At 38.1% G+C, this 22,326-nt stretch overlaps 2 protein-coding genes across 2 annotated transcripts in view; both read right to left on the reverse strand.

Moving 5' to 3' along the window:
* The window catches only part of LOC128531247 (probable polypeptide N-acetylgalactosaminyltransferase 8), a 40,506-nt gene extending 39,052 nt beyond the window's left edge, over positions 1-1,454 (reverse strand). Inside the window, exon 1 of the mRNA XM_053505025.1 lies at positions 1,131-1,454. Coding sequence (XP_053361000.1) covers positions 1,131-1,296 — 166 coding nt within the window. The 5' untranslated portion in view covers positions 1,297-1,454. The remainder of the gene's footprint in view (positions 1-1,130) is intronic.
* A 5,907-nt stretch (positions 1,455-7,361) lies between these two features.
* On the reverse strand, positions 7,362-22,262 carry LOC128531760 (probable polypeptide N-acetylgalactosaminyltransferase 8). The gene is made up of 11 exons (XM_053505892.1): positions 21,878-22,262; positions 18,392-18,638; positions 17,328-17,494; positions 16,336-16,519; positions 15,662-15,859; positions 13,393-13,507; positions 13,131-13,316; positions 12,322-12,459; positions 12,105-12,200; positions 8,865-9,032; positions 7,362-8,149 (listed from the first exon to the last, which is right to left on the reverse strand). The coding sequence occupies exons 1-11, from the start codon at positions 22,065-22,067 to the stop codon at positions 8,015-8,017; spliced, it is 1,824 nt and encodes a 607-aa protein (XP_053361867.1). The 5' UTR covers positions 22,068-22,262; the 3' UTR covers positions 7,362-8,014.
* Between the last annotated feature and the right edge of the window lie 64 nt (positions 22,263-22,326).

A 22,326-nucleotide genomic window follows, 5' to 3' on the forward strand; every position in this document is an offset into this window, starting at 1 on the left:
TGTAGCATAAATTGTTTAGGTTTTGAATTTGTCAGGTTTAAAACTTTGGTTTTTAGGGTTTGAATATAAATCCTGAATTCCTATTAGTTTTAGTTTTAGTATTAAAATTTATAGATTTTGTAATTTTTGATTTAACAGAAAAAAATTAAGAAAATGAATCATCTGAATTGTAACAGGGCACTGGTGGCTCAGTGGTACTGCAGACGTTTCGCCTGCCACATGAAAGGCCTGGGTTGGATTCTCAGCCACTGGATGAAGTGCCTGTCCCAAGCCCAACTATATTTAATAGTAGTAGTAGTATTGTTATTATTATGATCTTATTATATGAGTTCAAAATAATCCCTTTCGGGTTTAAATTGAAATAAGTAGTAGTAACATAAAAACAGGGCAGCTAAAAACAGACATTTTATTAAAAATAAAAATTAAGGTCATTAGTTATAACTTTTTCCGGAACAATTTTGGACTTGGACTAATTCCCATCACTAGGTTAGTAACCTAGTAACCAAGTGTAAGTCTCTATACAATGACAGAAACTTTGGAGAAGAGCGTCTGCCAAATGCTTAAATGTAAATATAAATTTTGTTTTCTCCTTCTTAACCAGATTTAAAACTTTCTGTCACACTTTCTCAAATTGATTTGCACAAAGCTGTAACTCGAACATGTCTGGGACTGGAACTAGAACTGGAATTGGAGCCTCCAATCCCCAACATTACTGCCTGAGCTCACTAATGCTGTTGTAGCTGAATGAACACAAATTCCCATAACAATGCTCAAAAACTAATAAAATCCCTTCCCAGAGGAGTGGAGGTTATTACAAAAGCATTGACAGGGCTAAATCTGAAATGGGAAATTTCACAAGCACATATACTGTATTGTGGATGTGATGGCCAGATATCCAAATATTGACCTTACAAAATATTGATCTTATTGTGTATATTATTAGATCATAGCAAATCTAAAAAATAAAAATAAAAATTCTGATGCAGCTGGAATTATCTATATTTTTATATTTTTATCATTTCTGTTGCATTTTACAGCTTTCCTTAGTTAATCTCTTTCATACAAAACAAACACTTTTATAGAAACTACAGAAACAGATTGAGCAGCACACCCATAACTGAAATACTCACAGATTTTTTCAACAGCTTGTTCCTTGTCATGTTCTTTCTCCAGTGCGCCGATTTTTTCGGTCTTGTCATTGTTTGATATCTTCCACTTCGCCACATAAGTAATCAAGAAAAGACCCAGAGTGGCACAGATAACAATTCTAGCCAGAGTCATTTTCAGTAGCCTCATCTTTAGACTTGTAAGAAGTTTCTCTTAACAAGACATTGCCTAATAATAATGGATGTTGCTTCTCCGATCCAATACACAATTCTAATTGCTGGTGTTTAAAGCAGATTGTTTAAACTATTAAATGGAAGTGTCACACCGCTGCAGCACCCATAACAAGTTTTCTTCATTAGGTCCAGTGTGTGCGTGTAGGATTTTATTACAACCAAGCATAAACCACACTTGATTCCACCTGTTTATTTTAATTGCTCTTGGCTTTTAATAGACTGGCAGGTGTGGCTTCTGCTTGGTTGGAATAAAAACCTGCACACACACACACACACAGCCACACACACTGGCTCTTTACGCTTACCTAATATATCTCTTTACGCTTATCTAATATATCCCACAACTTGATCCATTGTGTTGAGATATTGAATGCTTGACACTTCACCTCTCAGTAGTTTGAAAGTTATGATGTACACTCACCTAAAGGATTATTGGGAACACAATACTAATACCCCCTTTCGCCTTCAGAACTGCCTTAATTCTACGTGGCATTGATTCAACAAGGTGCTGAAAGCATTCTTTAGAAATGTTGGCCCATATTAATAGGATAGCATCTTGCAGTTGATGGAGATTTGTGAGATGCACATCCAGGGAACGAAGCTCACGTTCCACCACATCACAAAGATGCTCTATTGGGTTGAGATCTGGTGACTGTGGGGGCCTTTTTAGTACAGTAAACTCATTATGTTCAAGAAACCAATTTGAAATGATTCGAGCTTTGTGACATGGTGCATTATCCTGCTGGAAGTAGCCATCAGAGGATGGGTACATGGTGGTCATAAAGGGATGGACATGGTCAGAAACAATGCTCAGGTAGCCCATGGCATTTAAACGATGCCCAATTGGCACTAAGGGGCCTAAAGTGTGCCAAGAAAACATTCCCCACACCATTTCACTGCCACCACCAGCCTGCACATGTAAGTTGGTCCGGTGTAGAGCCGAGGTAGCCATTAATCCATCTATAAATAGCTGTTTAGTCTGGGAAACTGGGTCGAGCATTATTAGTTAATACTACTGTCATTTGTGTGGGCGGTCTGTTTTGTTCTTTGTTTAGTTTATATTTTGATTTAAGTTGTGTTGACTTGGGCTCCCAGTTTGGCAATGTTTTCTGTAGATGTTCTGTGTGTCTGTCTTTGTGGAGCTGATTCAGTCGTGTCATGTGTGGTGGTGTGAGTATTGTGGTTTTTGTCCCCCTGTTTTCTTGTGTGTTTAGCTAGAGCAGGTACTGTAAGTAAATAGGTGTGTGTTTGGCTAGGAGTGTGTTTAGCTCAAATCTATGTTGAGCTAACTACCATGCTTCTAGCCATAGCCCCTTTGTGTCTCTAGCCTTTCTGTGTTTCCTGTCTCCCTAGTTTCCCAGTGAGCCTAGCCTTTGAGTGTCCCCTAGCCTAGCCACTGGTTATCCCTTGTCTCTGTGTTTCTGTGACCCAATTCCCTAGTGTTGTGTTGAGCTATTAGGTAAGTGTAGCTTAGTGCATATTGGGCTAAAGACATGCTTAGCTAGGTGAATGTGTAGCTGACTGCCATGGTTAAGTGCTCTTAACTATGTTTAGCTAAAAGTCATGTCTAGCTGATTGCCATGTCTTTAGCCCTGTTCCTGTTTCTCTCCTTGTCTCTAGTCTCTTTTTGTCTCTCCTTGTCTCTTGCCTCTCCTTGGTTCTTGTCTTTTCGTGTCTCTCTCCCGTCTCTCTCTGTCTCTCGTCTCTCCCGGTTGTCGGGTGTCTCGTCTTGTTGTGTCCTGTTTCCGCTCCACGCGTAGTTTGTGTGTCCTGTTACGTGTTTAGTCCTTAAGCCTCTGTTTCTCCACAGAGCGTTTGCTAGGAGTTCTTTAGCCTGTGTTTCGTTACAGGGTGTTTGTTAAGCATCCTTCAGCCTGTGTTTCGCTACAGAGCTTAAACGTAGTGTAACAGGTATTAGAGCCGGTTGGTGTCCCTTCGTCTGCGTCATGTTTAACCCCATGCCATCAAGTATTGTTTGAGTTTTTGTTCCTTTGTTTGTTTTTTGTCTTTATTATTTCTGTAACAACCATTATTAAAAGACTCTTTTGGTTAAACAACCCTTCTGCCTCTATGCCTGCCCTTCACCCACAGCAATCAACATCCGCCATAACACCCCGTTCGTGACAGCACAGTGGCAACAAGGCATGATGAATACATGTTTTAGTTCTGTTTACGCCAAATTCTGACTCCACCATTTGAATGGTTTAACAGAAATCGAGACTCATCAGACCAGACAACATTTTTCCAGTCATCAACTGTCCAATTTTGGTGAGCTCATGCAAATTGTAGCCTCTTTTTCCAATTTGTAGTGGAGATGAGTGGTACCCGGTGGGGTCTTCTCATGTTGTAGCCCATCCGCCTCAAGGTTGTGCATGTTGTGGCTTCACAAACATGCACAACATGCTGCATACCTCGGTTGTAACGAGTGGTTATTTCAGTCAAAGCTGCTCTTTTATCAGCTTGAATCAGTCGGCCCATTCTCCTCTGACTTCTCCTCTGCATCAACAAGGCATTTTCGCCCACAGGACTGCCGCATACTGTATGTTTTTCCCACCATTCTTTGTAAACCCTAGAAATGGTTGTGCGTGAAAATCCCTAAACTGAGCAGATTGTGAAATACTCAGACCGGCCCGTCTGGCACCAACAACCATGCCACGCTCAAAATTGCTTAAATCACCTTTCTTTCCCATTCTGACATTCCACATGTGTGCCAGTGGGTGAATAAAGATATCCATTAATTTAAAATGAATTCAAATCAAGTGTAAATTTTATAAATCACATACACAGTCATACTGTGTATGATATGAAGTGAAATGCATACACTGATGACCTAAAAATAAAAAACAGGGAAAATAATAGTTTTCAAAATAGAGTGCAATGTGCTGGAATGTCAAGTCAAGTACTGTAGGTCAAAGTAGGTTGAAGTAGTCATTTCAACCATATGCAGTTTGGTAGACAGTGAAACGAAACAACGTTCCTCCAGGACCAAGGTGCTAAATACAGTACATGCAGCTAATTATGAGATCTAATTAGCTGACTAGCTCAGATATGACAGATTTACATTTTTAAGTTATCTTAAAAAACTATCTATTTCTATATAAAAAAAGAGAGAAAAAAAATGGACAACAGACAACAAAGTGCACGTGCACATGTGCAAACAAAGAGCTACAGAACAACGTAACACGACAACGTAACACGTTACAGTACTTTTTTTTTAGTGATGAGGTTTGAGTTGAGATAGTGGAAAGAGAAACAGTAAACATTTGACATATCTGAGTAGCAGCAATAATAAAAAAAAAATAGTGTGCAAATATTGCAAAGAGCAGTTCAGTTACAGTAGGTATTTTGAGATGGTTGTAGATCAGTGTGTGTGTTTATCAGTCCAGTCCCTTTGTGTTGAGGAGACGGATGGCTTGTGGGTAAAAACTGTTACATAGTCTGGATGTGAGTGCCCAAATGCTTTGGTACCTTTTTCCAGTTGACAGAAGGGTGAAGAGTGAGTGTGAGGGGTGTGTCCTGTCAGCCACAATGCTGGTGGCTTTGCACATGCAGCATGTGGTGTAGATGTCTTCAATAGAGGAGAGAGAGACCCCGATGATCTTCTTAGCTGTCCTCACTATCCAGTGTAGGTTCTTGCGGTCTGATATTGCAAGGGTTAGGGTTAGGATAATGTGCAAAGTCAAGTTCAAAGTTCAAAATTCCATGGTATGCAAAATGTGCATAATGTGTATTGTGCATTGTGATGAGTAGTGAGATTGTTTTGTGTAAGATGCCAGACCGGAATGTTATGAATGAGAGTTCGTATAGCTGCGGGAAGAAGCATCTCCTCAGTCTCTCTGCGTTGGCCTTCAGCGCTTTCCTAACCGTAACAAAGATAACGTCCATTGTTGGGGTGGCTGAGGTGGTTTACTATTTTCCTGGCCTTGGTCCTTGCTGTAGATCGACTGCAGGTCGGGGGGCTCGGTGCAGATGATGTGCTAAGTTGATCGCACCACCCTCTATAGAGCTCGTCTGTCCTGCATGGTGCTGTTCCCGAACCAGGTTGTGACACTTGCTTCTGCCTTATTTTGAGGATGTGATGTCGCATTGTCCTTAAACAGATTCATCTTCCGCACTGCTACAGACCAGCCTTTTTAACTTTTTATTTAATCCAAAAGGCCTGTTGTTGCAGTCCAGTTACTAAAGAACAGTCACAACACTTGGACACAAAATAAAAAAGAATGCTATTTCACACACACGTGGTCACAATGTTATAGTAAACAGTACACGCATGCACAGATGTTGACTATACGAGTGATGCACGTGCACTAAGACCGAGCATGAGAGACAATTACCCACAATCCCACCAGAGAACCATTGGCTAAGTTGTGATCATGTGATGCAGTGATGTTTTTTTTAGCAGACAAAGGGCATCCGTACTACTCATAGTTCAAGACCTCACTTGATTATCTAGTTAAGAAATTTTTAAACAATTTTTTTATCTTGCAAAACGCTCAAAGACCAACAAGGTACTTGCAATCCAAGGTTTCACTGTATATTATATAAATTTATATACATGATGTTTTTTTTTTTACTTTATTCAAAGTGAGGTTAGTGATTAGTCTCTTCCAGTGGTGCTTTGTAAAAAGTGCCTCATGACAGTCATAATATATTGCTTTAGTTTATAATTTGTAAAAAAAAATAAAAAAAAATGCTTTACTTTTCAAAATAGTAACACAGTAATGCAAACAGTGAAAATGTACACATTCAAAAAAGGCCCCTCTCTATTCTTACAAACAGTAATATAAACATTTTTTTCCACCCTCTGGAGACAGATTGGACACGCTTGCTTTCCATTGCAACAGCCATGTTTCAGACCCAGGAACATCTGGGAGAAGTCATCTGCTTGAAACAATAAGGGCAAAGGCCTCTGGTCCAATCAGTAATGCAGTTAAAAGAGTGGATCATTCAGAAAAAAAGAAAAAGAAACAAAAACACAACAAAAAAGGCAAGGAGAGTCAAAATTGAATAAATTAATTTCAGCTAAAAAGACAATGATTACAAACAAGTACAAATTTCGGGATTTCAACCACCACGTTAGGCTTCATGACCACTGACTTATGTTCACTACAGGAATCAGATGTCTAACTACTGGATGAAGAAAAATCTAATCAAATATCCGAATGCTAAGTGACAACATCAAAGAGGAATAGAGCAAAGAACTGAAGAAATGAAAACAGAATTTATCAGGATAGAACAACAAGAAGAAAACCAAAGTGCAGATGTAACAGGTTTTTTTAGAAGCCTATCAGAGGTAAACAAAATTCCAGCAAACACAAAGTTTAACCAAAGGTTTAAAAAAGGCAAAAATTATTTATTGTTTACATTTTGATACTAATGACTGGCATTTTTTAATTAAAAACAATTCCATGCATGTGTGTGCCTCGTGATGGATGGGCACTCATTCCAGGGTGTACCCCGCCTCAAGCCTCTTGGGATAGGCTCCACGCCCCCCGCGACCCTGTATACAGGATAAAGAGGTATAGACGATGAGTTATTGAGAGTGTTAAATAGGATGAAACTTACTTTTAGTACCCCTGGGAACGAGGAAAAAATTTTTTTTTAAATGACCTATTTTTGACCCATGTGCTACCCAGACAGGCCAGCATTTTGGAAATAATGCCACAGGTACACAAGTTCACAACTTGTCACATGACTGCACCAGAATGTTCATTAGATGTCATTTAGGGACTTCCTAAGTTAAAATCAAGCAAAACATTCTAGAGCATTTTTAACATCTAGACACTAAACGTCTAGAAATATATTTGGTTTGTCATAGTGAAACCTAGATATATTTCCCCCCTTATTTCCTAAGATGTCATTAAATTAGAGTGTAAGGCTCTTTTGGAAACCAAATTGCTTTTAACGATGCAATTTTCCCTTAAGTAAAAACGCCTCTCAGTGATGATAATGAAATAATTGAACTTTTTTGAAATTAAAATGTTAAAGTTTTTTCTATGAGATGGTACCATGTGTATTTTTTTAAAGAGGTTATTTAAATTTTGGCCAAACCAAGTGAAAAGTCATCGTTATGAGAACAGAGTTGTGTACTGTAACAGTAAGACTCAATGAAGGGATTTTATCTGGCATTTCATCATTTTCTTCTTAAAATGAAATGTTTGTGTTATGAAGGTAAGTCTTTCTGTAACCTCCGGTGAAGCTGATTAGCCAGGGATCTCTGGAAAACCTATTCTGGAAATCCTCTTCAAACTGCAGGTGGCGCTGTGGGATCAGATATAGTTGAGCAAATTTATAAAAAGTAACTTAATTCAAGATTTTTTTTTAAATAAAGGCAATAAGTGACACAACTGTAAATCGAAAAAAGTCTTTTTTCAGTAATGTACCACAACAAATAAGAAAATGTTTATAGTCGTGTCCTGTTTCCAGATAATCTGTAAAAAAAAAAAATAATTTGTCTGTTAAAAAAAGGTTACCACCCACATGGTTTCTAGCTAAATCATTAACCTCAGTCATTAAACTTCAAAAAGTCTGATAAAAAAAATTTGCATTCATCTTTCCAGTATGAAAGTCTCCTCTGAGTGCGAGTGTGAAGTCTCAGTGATGGCTGACATTCAATAGGTTTCATTTCCTTTGTTCTCGCGTTTGATGAATGTGGCTGTTACAGTATTAAACACTTAAAATTCCTTAATGACATGTTGGATTGTCCACTTTTGCCCACTGCAAGCCTGAATGACAAGGTGGTACCATGAGTCTTCTCCTTGGGCAACCTCAAGGCATCTCTTTGTGTTCTTGTTTCTTATGGCATGACCCTGTGGAAAACAATACAGAATTATAAAACTGCAATAGTAGTTTTGTTACTATACAAATTCCTCATTTTAACAATGGGGTAAGTGATTTAATACGGTCTGGTTAAGTTATTAATATTTTTTTTTCTCTGTTGAAGCGAACAAAAGGGAAAAAACAAATTTTGTTTGGAAATTTTTAACATTATCATAAGATACAGTATACAACTTTGCCAAAGCACTGGCACTGGTGATATCTACTTACACAATACCTTACCTTATTACTTAAAATAAAACAGGTACTAAAGTACTTGCGATGCGAGTAAAGCAATAACTCTCTTCCCTGTCTTAAGTAATGTCATTTCCACTGTTGTTACATAGAAACCTGGATGCTTCTGTTCAGCTTACGCACAGTGTTCAGAAAGAGGACGGCCTCCATGGATCAGGAAGCTTCGCTGCTGCTATTAGTAAACTTTTCAATGCATGGACCTTTCTTCATTTCCTTAGCACTTCTTTACCATAGCAGCCTCACTAGCTACCATAAGAAATGTTATTGTTAATAATTAATTACCATAGAAACTTGTAGAGTGAGTGCTGTTAATGAAAACTAGTCCATATCGATCTGACCACAGTGCTGTGATATGAAAGTACTTAAGGAAGCTGGATTTTCTCTCAAGATCCTGGTGTTACTCATTTAGCAGTGCAATGCAAAGCTGAGAACTAATTTGATTCGATTAATTACCTGTTTAAAGTCCCAGTGCATATACAATTCCTTTTCCTTGGCCATTTGACAGCTGTGCAGTGCAGGTGTGTTTCCCTCACCAGGATCCACCAGGCAGCGGTTTTGATTGTACTTGTGAGATTTAATGCCACCGATATTAAGTTCCCCATTACTTTTATAGTAACAGTGCTATGTACACAACAAGCAGATGGTAGACAGGGGAATTAGCAATTAAAAGTTAAAGCATTGTTAAACAATTAAAATGTTTGTATAGGAATCTGGGCCCTGACACACCCAGCTGATGCATACTCTTAGTTTTTACAATCTAAACTGGTCTGTTCCTATCAGCTTCAAAATATTTGCTGATAAACCCTAGGTGAGACTGAAGAGTAAAAAAAATTGGTACTGTTGGTTTGTCAGTTTTGTCCATGAACCCTATGTTCGCATACTATTTAGAGAAGTAATGTGCAATTTTGGTGAAAAGGTGGTATAGTGGTTAACACTGTGGCCTCGCACCTCCAGGGTTCAGGGTATGAATCCTGCCAACGGGTCTATGTGCATGGAGTTGGCATGTTCCCCCTGACCTGGGTGGGTTTCCCATGGGTCCCCTACTCCCATTTCAAAGACATGAAGAATAGGCTAACAAGGCTAACGACAACGAGCATGAGAAGGAAGTCTCTGGCTAGAAACTCAAGTAAGCAAAGTGAATAATTGACACACTACAGAGTATCGTAAAGTATCTTACTGATACTGGAACACTTGTATTTAAAAGGCTGATACGTTGGAAGATCCCAACAAGACAGATCTTTTATCTGTTCAAACTTAAACAAGGTAAACAAAGACATTTTATTGTTATATTCTGAGCCATTAAACAACACAATAATCCTTGGCCTTACACTTAGCACCAAAACAAATCCACTCCTACTGTATGTGAATCAAGTACAAAAGGATTAACTCATTCAACATCTCTTGACGCAGTGTAACTTTATATGGCTAGAAATAACAGCCACCCAAATTGCACACTACTGCACTAAATAGTATGCCAACATAAGGTTTTTGGACAAAATTGACTTAACAACAGCACCAAATAAAAAAAAAATCACTTTTCAGTCTCACCTAAAGTCCATCAGCAAATATTCTACTGTTTATCATGCTGTTTTTCTGTTTGTTTGTTCGTTTGTTTGTTTGTTTTTTACATTTCTTACATCAACTGACCAGGTAGGAGGAAACAAATACATGCACCTCCAGGTTCCAGGTTTAATTCCTACCTTGGGTCTGTGTGCATGGAGTTGGCATGTTCTCCAGCTTAGTGTTTCCTCCGGGTACTCCGGTTTCCTCCCACAGTCCAAAAACATGAAGATTAATATTGTTGGCGTTCCCAAATTGCCAGTAGTGTGTAAATGATTGTGTGTTTATGTGTGCCCTGTGATGGATTGGTACCTAGTCATGGATTTACTGTGCATAGTCATGCTGGACACAGGATAAAGTGGTATAGGCGGTGAGTGAGTGATTATTATTAAGCTTAAATTATGTACAGTATATAGACCCACCATACACAAGTTTCTGTGAATAAAAGTTACTAAAAAGTGAATGCATTAATATAAGGCAGTTGATGAAAATCTTCCGCAATAACATGCTCACAAATGCATGCAGTTCATTTATGTTCCGAAGAGAAACAGGAAAAGCTAAATAAATTCACTAAAGTATTCGCTCATCTGCCTTCAAATGCATATGAATTTAAGTAATATCCAATTCTTAATCCATAGGGTTTAATAGGATGTTAGCCCATTCTTTGCAGCTATAACAGCTTCAACTCTTCGGGGAAGGCTTTCCACAAGGGTTAGGAGTGTGTTTATGGGAATTTTTGACCATTCTCCCAGAAGCGCATTTGTCAGGTCAGACACTGATGTGTTGGATGATGAGGCCTGACTCGCAGTCTCTGCTCTAATTACTCCCAAAGGTGTTCTAATGGGTTGAGGTCAGGACTCTGTGCAGACCAGGCAAGGCCTTCCACACCAACCTCGCTCATCCATGTCTTTGTGCACAGTCATGTTGGAAGAGAAAGGGGCCGTCCCCAAACTGGTCCCACAAAGTTGGGGGTACAAAGTTGTCCAAAATGTCATGGAATGCTGAAGCAATATGAGTTCATTTCACTGGAACTAAGAGGCTGAGCCTAACTCCTGAAAAACAACCCCATCACCAAACCTCCAAAGTTTGTACCTCCACCAAACTTGGCACAATGCAGTCAGACAAGTACCGTTCTCCTGGCAACCGCCAAACCCAGACCCATCCATCAGATTGCCAGACAGAGAAGTGTGATTTGTCACTCCAGAAAACACGTCTCCACTGCTCTAGAGACCAGAACGTCCTCTGCAGAATGTTGGTGACCTCTCTGCACTATTTGTCTCAGCATCCACTGACCTCGCTCTGCGATTTCACTTCGTGACTGAGTTGCTGTCATTCCCAATTGCTTCCACTTTGTAATAATACCAATAACAGTTGACTGTGGAATGTTTAGTATAATGGTACCATGCTGGAATTCCAGAGAGCGACCCATTCTTTTAAAAATGTTTGTAGAAGCGATCTGCATGCCTACAGTAGGTGCTTGATTTTATACACCTGTAAGCATGTAACTGATTCGAACACCTGAATTATATAATTTAAACAATGAATGAATTATTTTTGGCAATATATGGTATCTACATGTGTCTAAATGTCTATATGTGTAAAATGGCCGCACCATCTTCCCCTGACTGAGAGGATGATCAATTTTTCTCTTTTAATTCCAAGCAACAGATAGGTATGGTGTCCTTGGGATTTAAGGTCCAGATAAAGGGCAATCCCATAAGTTTTCGATACAACCAAGGTCTAGTGATTTTAGTTTGGAGAGTCATAAATATATACAGTATGAACTTTAGCAAGTTAAAAGCTTCATTCATAGGAGTATCAGTGTTGTGCTTTGTCTGAGCATGACTCACAAATGGCAACGATTAACCTAACCGTCCACTCGTCCATATGCTGAACTTACTGGATAGACACTGTACAATATGACATTGCTAGGTAGAGGATAATTTTATTTATACAGTTTTTTTTTTTCATTTGTTAACACACATGCTACCATTACTTCACCCTACTTGATATTCAAACGCTACAAAAACCATGAAGATGTGACATGGTTATTAGTTGCCTTTGGTTTATGCGACTAGGTGTGTCAGAGCCTTTAAAAGTTTTCTAAGGTGTAACTGTTGAATACATAAGTACCTGAGAGCTGAAGAAATGACACTGATAAAGGACAGGGACACTGCCAGGAACAGGACCCTGATCAATGCATTGATTTTCTAAGAGGTTAGTCTGTATCTGTCAAAAGCAAGAAAAGCAAACCATTTAAGTTCATTGGCTTTTGCCAAATTATTCCTGTGTATACTTATATTTTTGTACTCATAAGAAGTGAAAGGAAAGGGAAATAAATGTTGTTTACTGTGCCGTAACCGAGGAGATCATCCCAGGGGTCTAACTCAGGATACACGTTCTTCAGATACCAGCTAAAGGGCTTACAGTTAAGTTGTTTTCTCAGCTTCTTTCTTTCAGTCACATCTCCAATGTCGATTCCATGATCCTGAATGGGAAAAGTTTAAATCAGATTTCACCAAACATTTTTATCTTCATTTTATGTTTATTCAGTTTATTTAGATCATTCAAACACTGATTTGTGGAGTTATTATTGGATTGTATTATACTGTAGAGTATTGGGCAGTGTTTAAGTTATGACGAAACCCAAACTCTCTAATAACATCATTATACACTGATCAGCCCTAACATTAAGATATTGACATTGATTATCATTTATATACCAGGAAACTGGGGACAGGATCATGGGCACCCTGCACACACCCATGGCGCTGTGGAACGAAAGCCAGCTGGCCCAGTCTGATCCCACAAAGAAGTCAATGCAGCACAAATCGGAAACCAAACACCAACCCGGCCTCCAAACTGCTCAGATCCCTTTCCAATCAATCACCCATGGGATGCACCAGACAAACAAGTCCAATCCACGATGGCCCATAAAGCCCACAATATAATTATTTGCGTTGTAGGTTGTAATGTGTGTTTTTGTAACTTTCATTTCAGTTTAAATTTAATTTTAGTTAAACTTGCATTCAATCATCTTAATACACATGCTTATCTTTATGAAACCATTTTTTCAGCAGATCCTATAGGTAGATAAGATAGAAGCTAAATCATCTTTTCAACTTGGCCAAAGAATACTCAGAGCTTACTACAACCAACCTTCAGGGGGAGATTCCAGCTTATATAAACGTTTTTCTTATATTCATCCATCCATATTTCAGCCACTCTTAGCGCATTTCTCCTCATGGGCTCGCCGAGATCTGGAGCGTAGGGCTTGTGTGCTCTCTCTATATGAGCAATCTTAGAACAAGGGATGATCTCAATGCTTCCCCCACACAGCCAAACCTAAAAAATAAACAAACCACATGCTTTACTTAACTCCTTAAACATTACAGGTGCAAAAACACGTGTAACAACTTACACGTATTCCAAGCTCAACGTTTTCCCCTCCATATATTTCCATTCCTTTGTCCAAACCTCCAATTTCTCCCAAGAACAATCGATCAGCCACAAGGATTCCCATAACAGAAGGGCTTCTGTCAAAAGCAGAATCAAAAGAAAATATTCAAACACAGCAGTGGTTATTTTTAAAATCAGATTTTAGTCAGATCTTCTACATGTGTGTACTTTTATGGATTTTACATTTGTGCCAACACAATTGCTTTAAATTGCTATTACATTTTTATGCAAAAATAGTTTTTTTTAGCCATTTTTGAATCGGTCATCAACGTGCATGTCCAAACAAAAATATAGGCAACAAAAAATTCCCTGCTTTTTGTTATTTTTTCAGTTTTTGTATTTGCCAGGGTTTCAATACGCAGATTAGATTTTGTCTTTAGATCACTTTAGCAGTTGACTTTAGCAGATTTTGTCTTAAGCAGTTGGCATCCATTATGTTGCATTACCGCCACCTTCTGGTCTTTATATCTCCCATCTTCCTTCCAATTTAAATAATCTTTTCTGGTCCAGTCACCTTTTCGGAACCCATCAAATACTTTCTTCCTTGGCCTCTTCCTCCATTCTTTAAAATACTTTTTACAGTACACTCAAGATCTCCAAATTCCCCATTCCTCCTCCCCTGAAGGTTGGGTTGGAGTTCTCTTTGTCTACAACCCCGTGGCATCTCAGACAGACTCTTCCCAAGATTTTCCCCTATTGTGACCTCACAGAGGAAGATCCCCTTCCCTTGGTTTGTTGCTCAGCTCTGCTGTTCTTTATGGGGCGCGGCTGAGCAGTAGCTCATTTGACAGCAGAACCGAAGTGGAACTGAATAGGAGGTCGAGTGACACAGAAAGATAGAGGTTTTTAATAATGTGTTAACTGAGGAATATTTCTGCTGGAGCATTAACACACAAACACATACACACACCTTGGAGTGCTCTTAACTTGTTTAAGAAATAGGGAAATATGGGACATTAAGGTTTCCACCCAGGTGAATTCTTCGGGACAGATGCTGATTCTTCTGGTTTCTCATTTTCACAAGTTGTATTGTTTTGTATTTTTAAGTTCATGAGCACGAACATAAAAATTCTAGTAAAGGAGTAACTATTTATAAGTGTAAAGCAGGTGAGAATAGGAACTAACTTGCTTCAAGAAATTTCCACACCATTAATATATACAGTGAAACCTCAGATTGCGAGTAACGCAGTTTATGAGTGTTCCTCAAGACAAGCAAATTTTGACTTGAAAATCGAACAAGTCTTGGTTTACGAGTACCGAGTATCATGTATCACGCATGTGCTTCTTGTTTTGACGCAGAGAGTCGCGTGATCACAACTGAACCAATGTTTTTTCTCTCTCTTGCGCTGCGGAATTGTGGGTAATCGTCTCCCCTGCTGGGTCTTAGTCTCTTACTGCTATAATCAACATACGTGCACATCAGTGGCGGCTGCTCTAAGACTACAAGGGAAGCTCCGCTTCCTCTACTATGTCAGAAAATAAATGCTCATATATGCACTGTCATATTTATATTGATTTTAATAATTAATGGCAAAATCATTAAGAATTAATTCATGTTAAGGGGATTTTTAGTGCTCTTGTTTTCTTTATTCTCACATGATGTTTAGGGCCTTTGTCTGTGTTTTTTTTCTATTACTTTTCCTTTCATAGCCTTGGGTTCATGTGTTGACATCCTCAGTATAAAATTGTTGTTTTGCAACTTATGTTTGGATTATGTTGGCGAGACTGACTAATACGCAGAAAAATAAAACTATTAAAAAAAAAGTGTCAGTTGAGTCACATCATGCCACCTAGCTACAGTTTTGATTATTTTCCCATAAGAGCATGCCTCCAAGTTCTCCTGCATCTGTGACCCTTCATAACAAGTCAAGCGTTGAGTTGCGCAGGTAAGTTTTGCGCTTTGGCCAATATTGTGAAGCAGGTAAAATGGAACACGTTCAATTTTGGCAACTTTTCTTGATGCTTTAAACGTAACCTGAGAAAGTTTAAATCCTGAAAATTCATTTCAAACACTGTAATGAACACCATATAAAGTTCAGTAATCAACTTGGTATCAAAATGGAGCTAATTGATGCAGGATTCTGAAAATATGCATAACTCAAAGCACCCAAAATGCGATTAAATATCTTATTTGATGTGGTGGGTCACATATTTTAATAGCACAATAATACACAGAGTTTTGTACAGTATAGAGATTTTAAGTTACTGTAAATAAAATAGGTCTCACTCACATTCCGGGTATAGACGGGTCATTAAGTTCATACCAGTCCGGCCTGAAGGACTCATACAAGCACCAGAGCTGCCAGTCAAAAGCATGGGCATTTGGATAGTATGGAGTCACTTCGAGGGTATCGAATTCCACCCGGTCGAACACTGGAGACAGCACCACCTTCCGGTTTGCTTTGATTTTGGCCAGCAGCGGTTCTGCCCTTAAACCAAGGGAAAATTAATTGAAATAATTTTCTAGACCGTAAATAGTAGTATGTATTAAATAACACTTCAGTCTGTATGTTTATTTGGAGTTCTGGTACTATACACATAATGCTAATGCATATTAGCATTGTGTGTCCTAGGACATAATGCTTACGCTAAATCCTAGCATAGAATAAATGTGATAATACTAATTTAAATTGTAAAAACTATGGCATTGCTCTGTTATCAAAGTGAAACGAATTAGTTCAAGACATGCTGTTATAGAAAAGAATCACCTTCAGGGTGGTACGAGTGACTCCACTTTGCATTGCGTCACATCACACCACTCTGTGTCCTTTTTTATTTTCCTATAACCTCACGGCTCCAAGTGTTTATGTCCTTACTTCCTGTATATCCAAACTACAAATTGCTAGGCATTCGAGTAATGTGTACAGTACAGACATAATTGTAAATGTAGGATTCGTTTTTTTACCATTGCTTATGCACCTCAATGTGGGCATCCAAAATGGCCACCACATCTCCAACAGCTGCTTTCCATCCTGAAATGCGAGCTTGTGTCAGACCCAGTCGCTGTTTGTGGCTGATTTTCTTAACTAAACCAGGTCTCTGTTGATGAACTTGGTTGATAAATTCACTGAGTTTTTCCTTCAGATCACCTACAACGATTAATAACAGACTGTGCTCAGTTAAGATCTTTATACTTTATATTCAGTTTCCCTTTCGAAATGTCCACTTCATGGGAAGTCATGGGTCAGGCTGCTTCTGTTGGGCCACCGTGATTTTTAATAAAAACAGAAAATGTGTTTATTTACTTGTTAATTTGTATTATAGAAACACAGCTATATTTACACGTTTGTATTTTTTGAATGACTGGTAATGTACCAGATCCATTTCGTAATATTTTAAGAAGAAAAAGTCTGATCTGTAGTTATTTTTTACTTGAAACTTCATGCATTGATCAATCATGTTAAGATTTAGTAATAATATATATATAAAACAAATCAGCTACAGCAATGCCTAGAACAAATGATATTAACTTTAAACATAGAGCTGGAAAAGGGCATAAAAACAAACAACGTTAATTTCTGTATGAGGTTTTTTTTTCCCCTTAGGTTTTGTCCTGCTTGTCCTAGGTCCCACCAGCTTGGATCATCTGAAGTGCAAGCTTTGGCCCAGGTTTTATGCCATATGCCGTTCCTGTCGCAACCCTCATTTTTTTAACCAGGCTTGGAATTGCCACTAAATGCAGTGGCTTAATTGTATGGAGCATTGGGTTAAGGGTCTTGCCCAAGAACATAACAGTGGTGACCAGCAGTGCCTGGGCTTGAAACCCTGACCCACTGATCAACATCTCAGAGCCTCAACTACCTGATCCCACACTGCTCCTTCTTTGGTATATAAAGTATTAGTAATAATTATAAGAAAAACCAAACCAACCGAGTACAGGTGGGTTTAGGTACAAACCGTTAGTGCTGTGATCATCTACCAGTATAATCTCCTTGAGCAGATGAGCAGGCGTCCTGTCAACGATGCTGTGTATGGCTCTCTTTAAAATCGACAGTGCCTCATTCAGGTAGATCAGAACCACACTGAGAGATGGGAGCTGATCAGAATACACCTTCGCAGCACACCTATCAGGAATGTGATTATTAGCAGGTTTTTATGTTATGATTGTATAATTGTTGTCAATTTTAAAAGTTAAGAGTTGAAGAGTGCCACTTACCCACCATAACATTTATTAACTTTCATTCAGTGCTACATTTCTGCTCAGGGTCATGCTAGATCTCAGATCACTAGGCATGTGGTGGGAACAGGTGTTTGTTCTGCAGGTGCTATTTCGAATTACAAATTTACTGTACCTACTGCAATGTTTTAGGGAATGGTAAGAACCACGGAAACCTGGAGGAAACGCGCACACTTGCAAACTCCATAGAGCTTAGGATCAAACACAAGACCCTTTCATTCCATCATAATGTATATATCAATAATTTGGGTCGGTACATTATTCCAGACTGTAATAATTTGCATTATATGCAAACATGTGTGAGTATGTCAATTCTCCTACATTGCATCCAGTGTTATCAGGAAAACTTTTAATCCAGTGTGATTAAGATACAGAACATTTTTTATTTTGTCCTCTGGCATCTGAATGCGTTTCCTTTTCCTGGACTTACTTAGGGTGTGTTTCATCACCTGTTTGAATAGGATGTCCCTCTTAAAACAGTCCTACACATTCACAAGGGATTGCACCGATCATGGCTATAGACACGGATTACCCAAAACAAAGAACTGAAAGTACAATATGATATAATTATAGTTGTATTCAGAGCCTTAAGTAATTTGAATTAGCATGGAAGTCATGCATAAACATTTCAAAAATCTAAGACACTGACTTCACCCACTGCTTATTAATATTTGGCTATGCAAAGCTACAAAGCTAGGACAGTTCTAGCATAATCTGCATTTTCTGGACCATTTGAGTTCTTCCTACATTTGTTTTTCACAGCTGTAAATGGCAGGGGTTTTACCTGGCGTCTCGGGTGTCCGTCAGCGTCCTGTTCAGAGGGAGTCGGTCACTGAGAAACACGTTGTATCCGTAAAGCTGGAACAAGTGTTCGGCTTGCTTCTGCTCCTCCTCAGACAGCTCGTCACCCCAGTTAATGAAAAGATTCGAGTTTGGGAACAACTTGTTGACCACTTGCTTCTTCTTTTCCGTGGGCAGCAATGTCTCGCCCAATCCTGGGACTTTCTGCATGCTCATGTCCAACGACTTAGCTGTGAAAACATGTCAGAGCATCTCGGGGTTGTTAAGGGGGCTTCATGAAAGGTTCTTAACTCCCAGGACAGGGTTCTATGGGTTCATACTTTACTCACTGTATTTACAAATATGTTGGTATAGCTTTTCTTTACACTCTTCACAACAGATCCTGACACCTGCGTGCTACCATTAGCAGTGTGTGTTCAACTCGCCGCCACTCCTCATGCTGCTTCAATGTTTCGTCAGCCCTTAACTGTGCCCGTTATACCCGCTGCCTACTGTCACATTCAGTGAGAAAGCCTGTGACACGCCCACAATGTTGTTTATATAAACAGTGTGTATGTTCTCCCCATACTTGATGGGTTTTCTGTCTGTTTTTTTTTTCCACAGTTCAAATGCATGCAGATTAGGCTAATTGACGTTCCCAAATTACCCGTGGTGTGTGAATGAGTGTGCGTCTGTGTGTGTGTGCCCTGCAATGGATTGGCAACCTGTCCAGGTGTACCCTGCATCATGCCCTAAGTCTCCTGGGATACTAACTTTTCATAAACTTTTAGGTTTTAATAACTTCAAATAAGTCAAGGCATACATGCTTGACACTGTTTACCCCTATTCAGGCATAATTATTTTATTATTTTATTTGGCAGATATATGGATTTTTTTTACACTTAAGTCTCCTGCATAAAATAAAATATAACTGGACTGCAATAAAATAACCACAGGATTTTCTATGAATCTGGATCTTTGCTTTCATTCAGATTCATAGAAAGTCAGTTCCTTAAATATCGTCAGTTCCTTAAATATCTAATGTTAAATGAAGCATTATATTCTGAAAGTTTGAATATAAATAATTAAACATTTACGGATATAACAACATGGAGTGGTACCTGTAAAACAGCAAGTTCCTCCAGGATGTAAATTTAATCCTGTCTGGAAGGCGGTTATGAACAGCAGATTTCCTTAGGTCTTGTTTACCAAAGATTTCCAGGTGTAATCGGGTAAACCATGTACAGTATTTCCAAATGTTTGGTTGAATATATGGTCATTTGGGAAAATGTTTTGGATGACAAATATATGACTAAAAAAATTTTTTAAACTGCTTTTTTCCCCCTTTTTTTAAAGGATTTGGTTTAACAAACACTGTGGTAAAAACATACAGTAAACCTTAAAACCATGAACATACTTAATTAAAATTTGTTTGCAAGTTTCAAATGAATGTCAACACAATTTTTTTTTCATGCAAATGATTCAATCATGCATTGTTTAAACACTGCAATATAATGAAACTCTGTGCAGTCACCTCAGGAGAACTCGGAGCCAAGGATGAAAACCAGAACTAATATTATGAGATATTATCTACTGTTCCACATGTGAATTTATTCTCTAAATTTAATACTATTCTCATTTCAGTGGCGTCACTAAGGTCAGTGTCACTCCTAATGGAACGTTATCGCACAAGTTTAAAAATAACAAAGTTTATTATAACAAAGTATAGTTTATTATAACAAAGTTATAACATAAATAATGACAGTTATGTTTAGAGCATATTACAAGGCTTATAAAACAAACTAGCATAGAATTTCTTTTTTTTTTGTAAACTATGCTTGCAGAAATCAAAATAACTACAGGGATATGTTTATAAAAGAAATTTTATAAAAAACAAAAAAGATAAAATACAGTTGTTTAAACACTGCACAAAAAATTTGAGACAGACATTTTGGTGTCAACCTTTTGATGACATCAGTCAGTTCGATTCACACAACCTTACTGACGACACCGAATCGTTTCTTCAGCACCGGTCAGCACCAACTGATAATTAGTTCACGTTGTTCATTAATCATATTACATATTTCAAACTAGTAGAATAAAATGAAAATTAGCAAAAGCAATAAAATCACATTTTGATAAGTACATTTTTTTTGCATTTATACTATGTATGTCCTCTTAAATCTAAATGACCATATACACTATATTGCCAAAAGTATTCGCTCACCTGCCTTCACATTCGCATGTTCCAACATTGTAGAACGCCTTCCCAAAAGAGTTGAAGCTGTTATAGCTGCAAAGGGTAGGCCAACATCATATTAAATCAATACATGAGGAATTGGATGCTACTCAAGTTCAAATGCATGTAAAGGCAGGTGAGCAAATTTTTTTTTGGTACCTAAGGGAGCTTATTCTTACTATTTTATCACATTGATGGATAGTTAGGTGCAAAAGTGAAATCGACATAAACCTAAACGCAGTGATGGTTATATTGGATAAATTCCCTGGATGAATTCCCCTTCAGCAACCTGCCATCAAACAAACAAAAAAAACAACTTTTGCCATAACTTTGCTCTAACATTTTAGGTAAACATTTGAAACAAAACAAATAAATCTATGCTTTTATTTTTCGATGAGCAGTACAAAGTTATATGCAGACAAGCTTCCAATAGGAAGATCTGAGGAGATGTAACAATTCAAAATAAAATTTCATTGGTGTTACTTTTTAATTTGTGTATGTAACAAATTTCAAAATAAAATTTGTAAATAAAATTTCATTGGTGTTACTGTTACTTTATGTAACAGTAATATTAATGCCGCGGTTCTGGGTGACTGAATTATTTCATATTATTAATAGTATGTTTGTAGCATTTCACCCTTTGCATAAGATATTGATGTTATTGTGAATCAGATTTTTTTAAGACAAAAGTGGAAGAGTACAGTATATGGTCCCACTTTGATGCATGATCAAAGAGACAAGACATTTCATTGAACTTGGAATTTTGAAAAATGTTATAATTAAATATTGAACATTAAAGTAGGAAAATGTGTTTCATGATTGAAAGTAGATAATACTGTATAGTTTTCTTGTAACATATACAAGTAATGACAATACAATAAATGATTTTGACACAAGCAAAACTAAGTAACAGTTCTTTCTAACATTTTTGTAGAATATTGTGCTGATGGAATAATAATAATGATGATGATGATGATGATTTCCCAATCACAGCAATTGTACTGTGTATAAGCAATAACCAAATTAACTTTATTTTTGGTTGTAAAAACACTTTTGGAACTTTATACACCTTATAGTGAACCTGAATGCACCTGCAACAGAGAGCCGTAATGAGGCTCCACACCTGGCACAGGTATATGAGAAAATAATAATAATAATAATAATAATAATAAAGGTAGTAATGACCTACAAGTTAACCAATCCTGTGTATGTGTATGCGAAGGTTCTAGAAGTCTAACCTCGCAAACTCACCTATCAGATCGATCTGACGCTCGATCCCATCCAGTTTGTCCAGGATGATGCGCTCAGCTGCGCGCTCGAGCCTCGGCAGGAGCTTTGAAGACGGATTCGCGAGAAACATTGTAACATAAAACAGCGTGTAGATCAAAAGCGCAGAGGCGCTCAGAAAGCACGCGGCTTTGGCGACGACCCGACTCCTCATTCTTATAAATAAATAAAATGTAACAAATAAATAATTCGAACAATAGAGGAGTTTAGTGTTTCTGATCTCCTGTACTGTAGATCTAGAAGTCCGGCGCAGTACAGGGTTAAAGCGCTAAAGGGAGTGGCTGCAGGGAGGACAGGAAACACCGGACAGCAGGTTCACCATGAATGGAACAGTCAGGAAAAAAAACTAACAAACCTCTACTGCAAAGCTTTTGTAAATGCAGAGAAATTGTACAGAACTTAACAATGCTCTG

The sequence above is a fragment of the Clarias gariepinus genome, chromosome 10 (genome assembly GCF_024256425.1).
Source record: "Clarias gariepinus isolate MV-2021 ecotype Netherlands chromosome 10, CGAR_prim_01v2, whole genome shotgun sequence".
NCBI classification, from domain to species: Eukaryota; Metazoa; Chordata; class Actinopteri; order Siluriformes; family Clariidae; genus Clarias; species Clarias gariepinus.

Coding starts and splice junctions, on each gene's coding strand:
- LOC128531760 (XM_053505892.1), bottom strand. CDS start 22,067: ATGAGGAGTCGGGTCGTCGCCAAAGCCGCGTGCTTTCTGAGCGCCTCT. Junction 18,639..21,877: donor GCGTCAGATCGATCTGATAG/GTGAGTTTGCGA, acceptor ATGTTTTCACAG/CTAAGTCGTTGGACATGAGC. Junction 17,495..18,391: donor ACGGACACCCGAGACGCCAG/GTAAAACCCCTG, acceptor CATTCCTGATAG/GTGTGCTGCGAAGGTGTATT.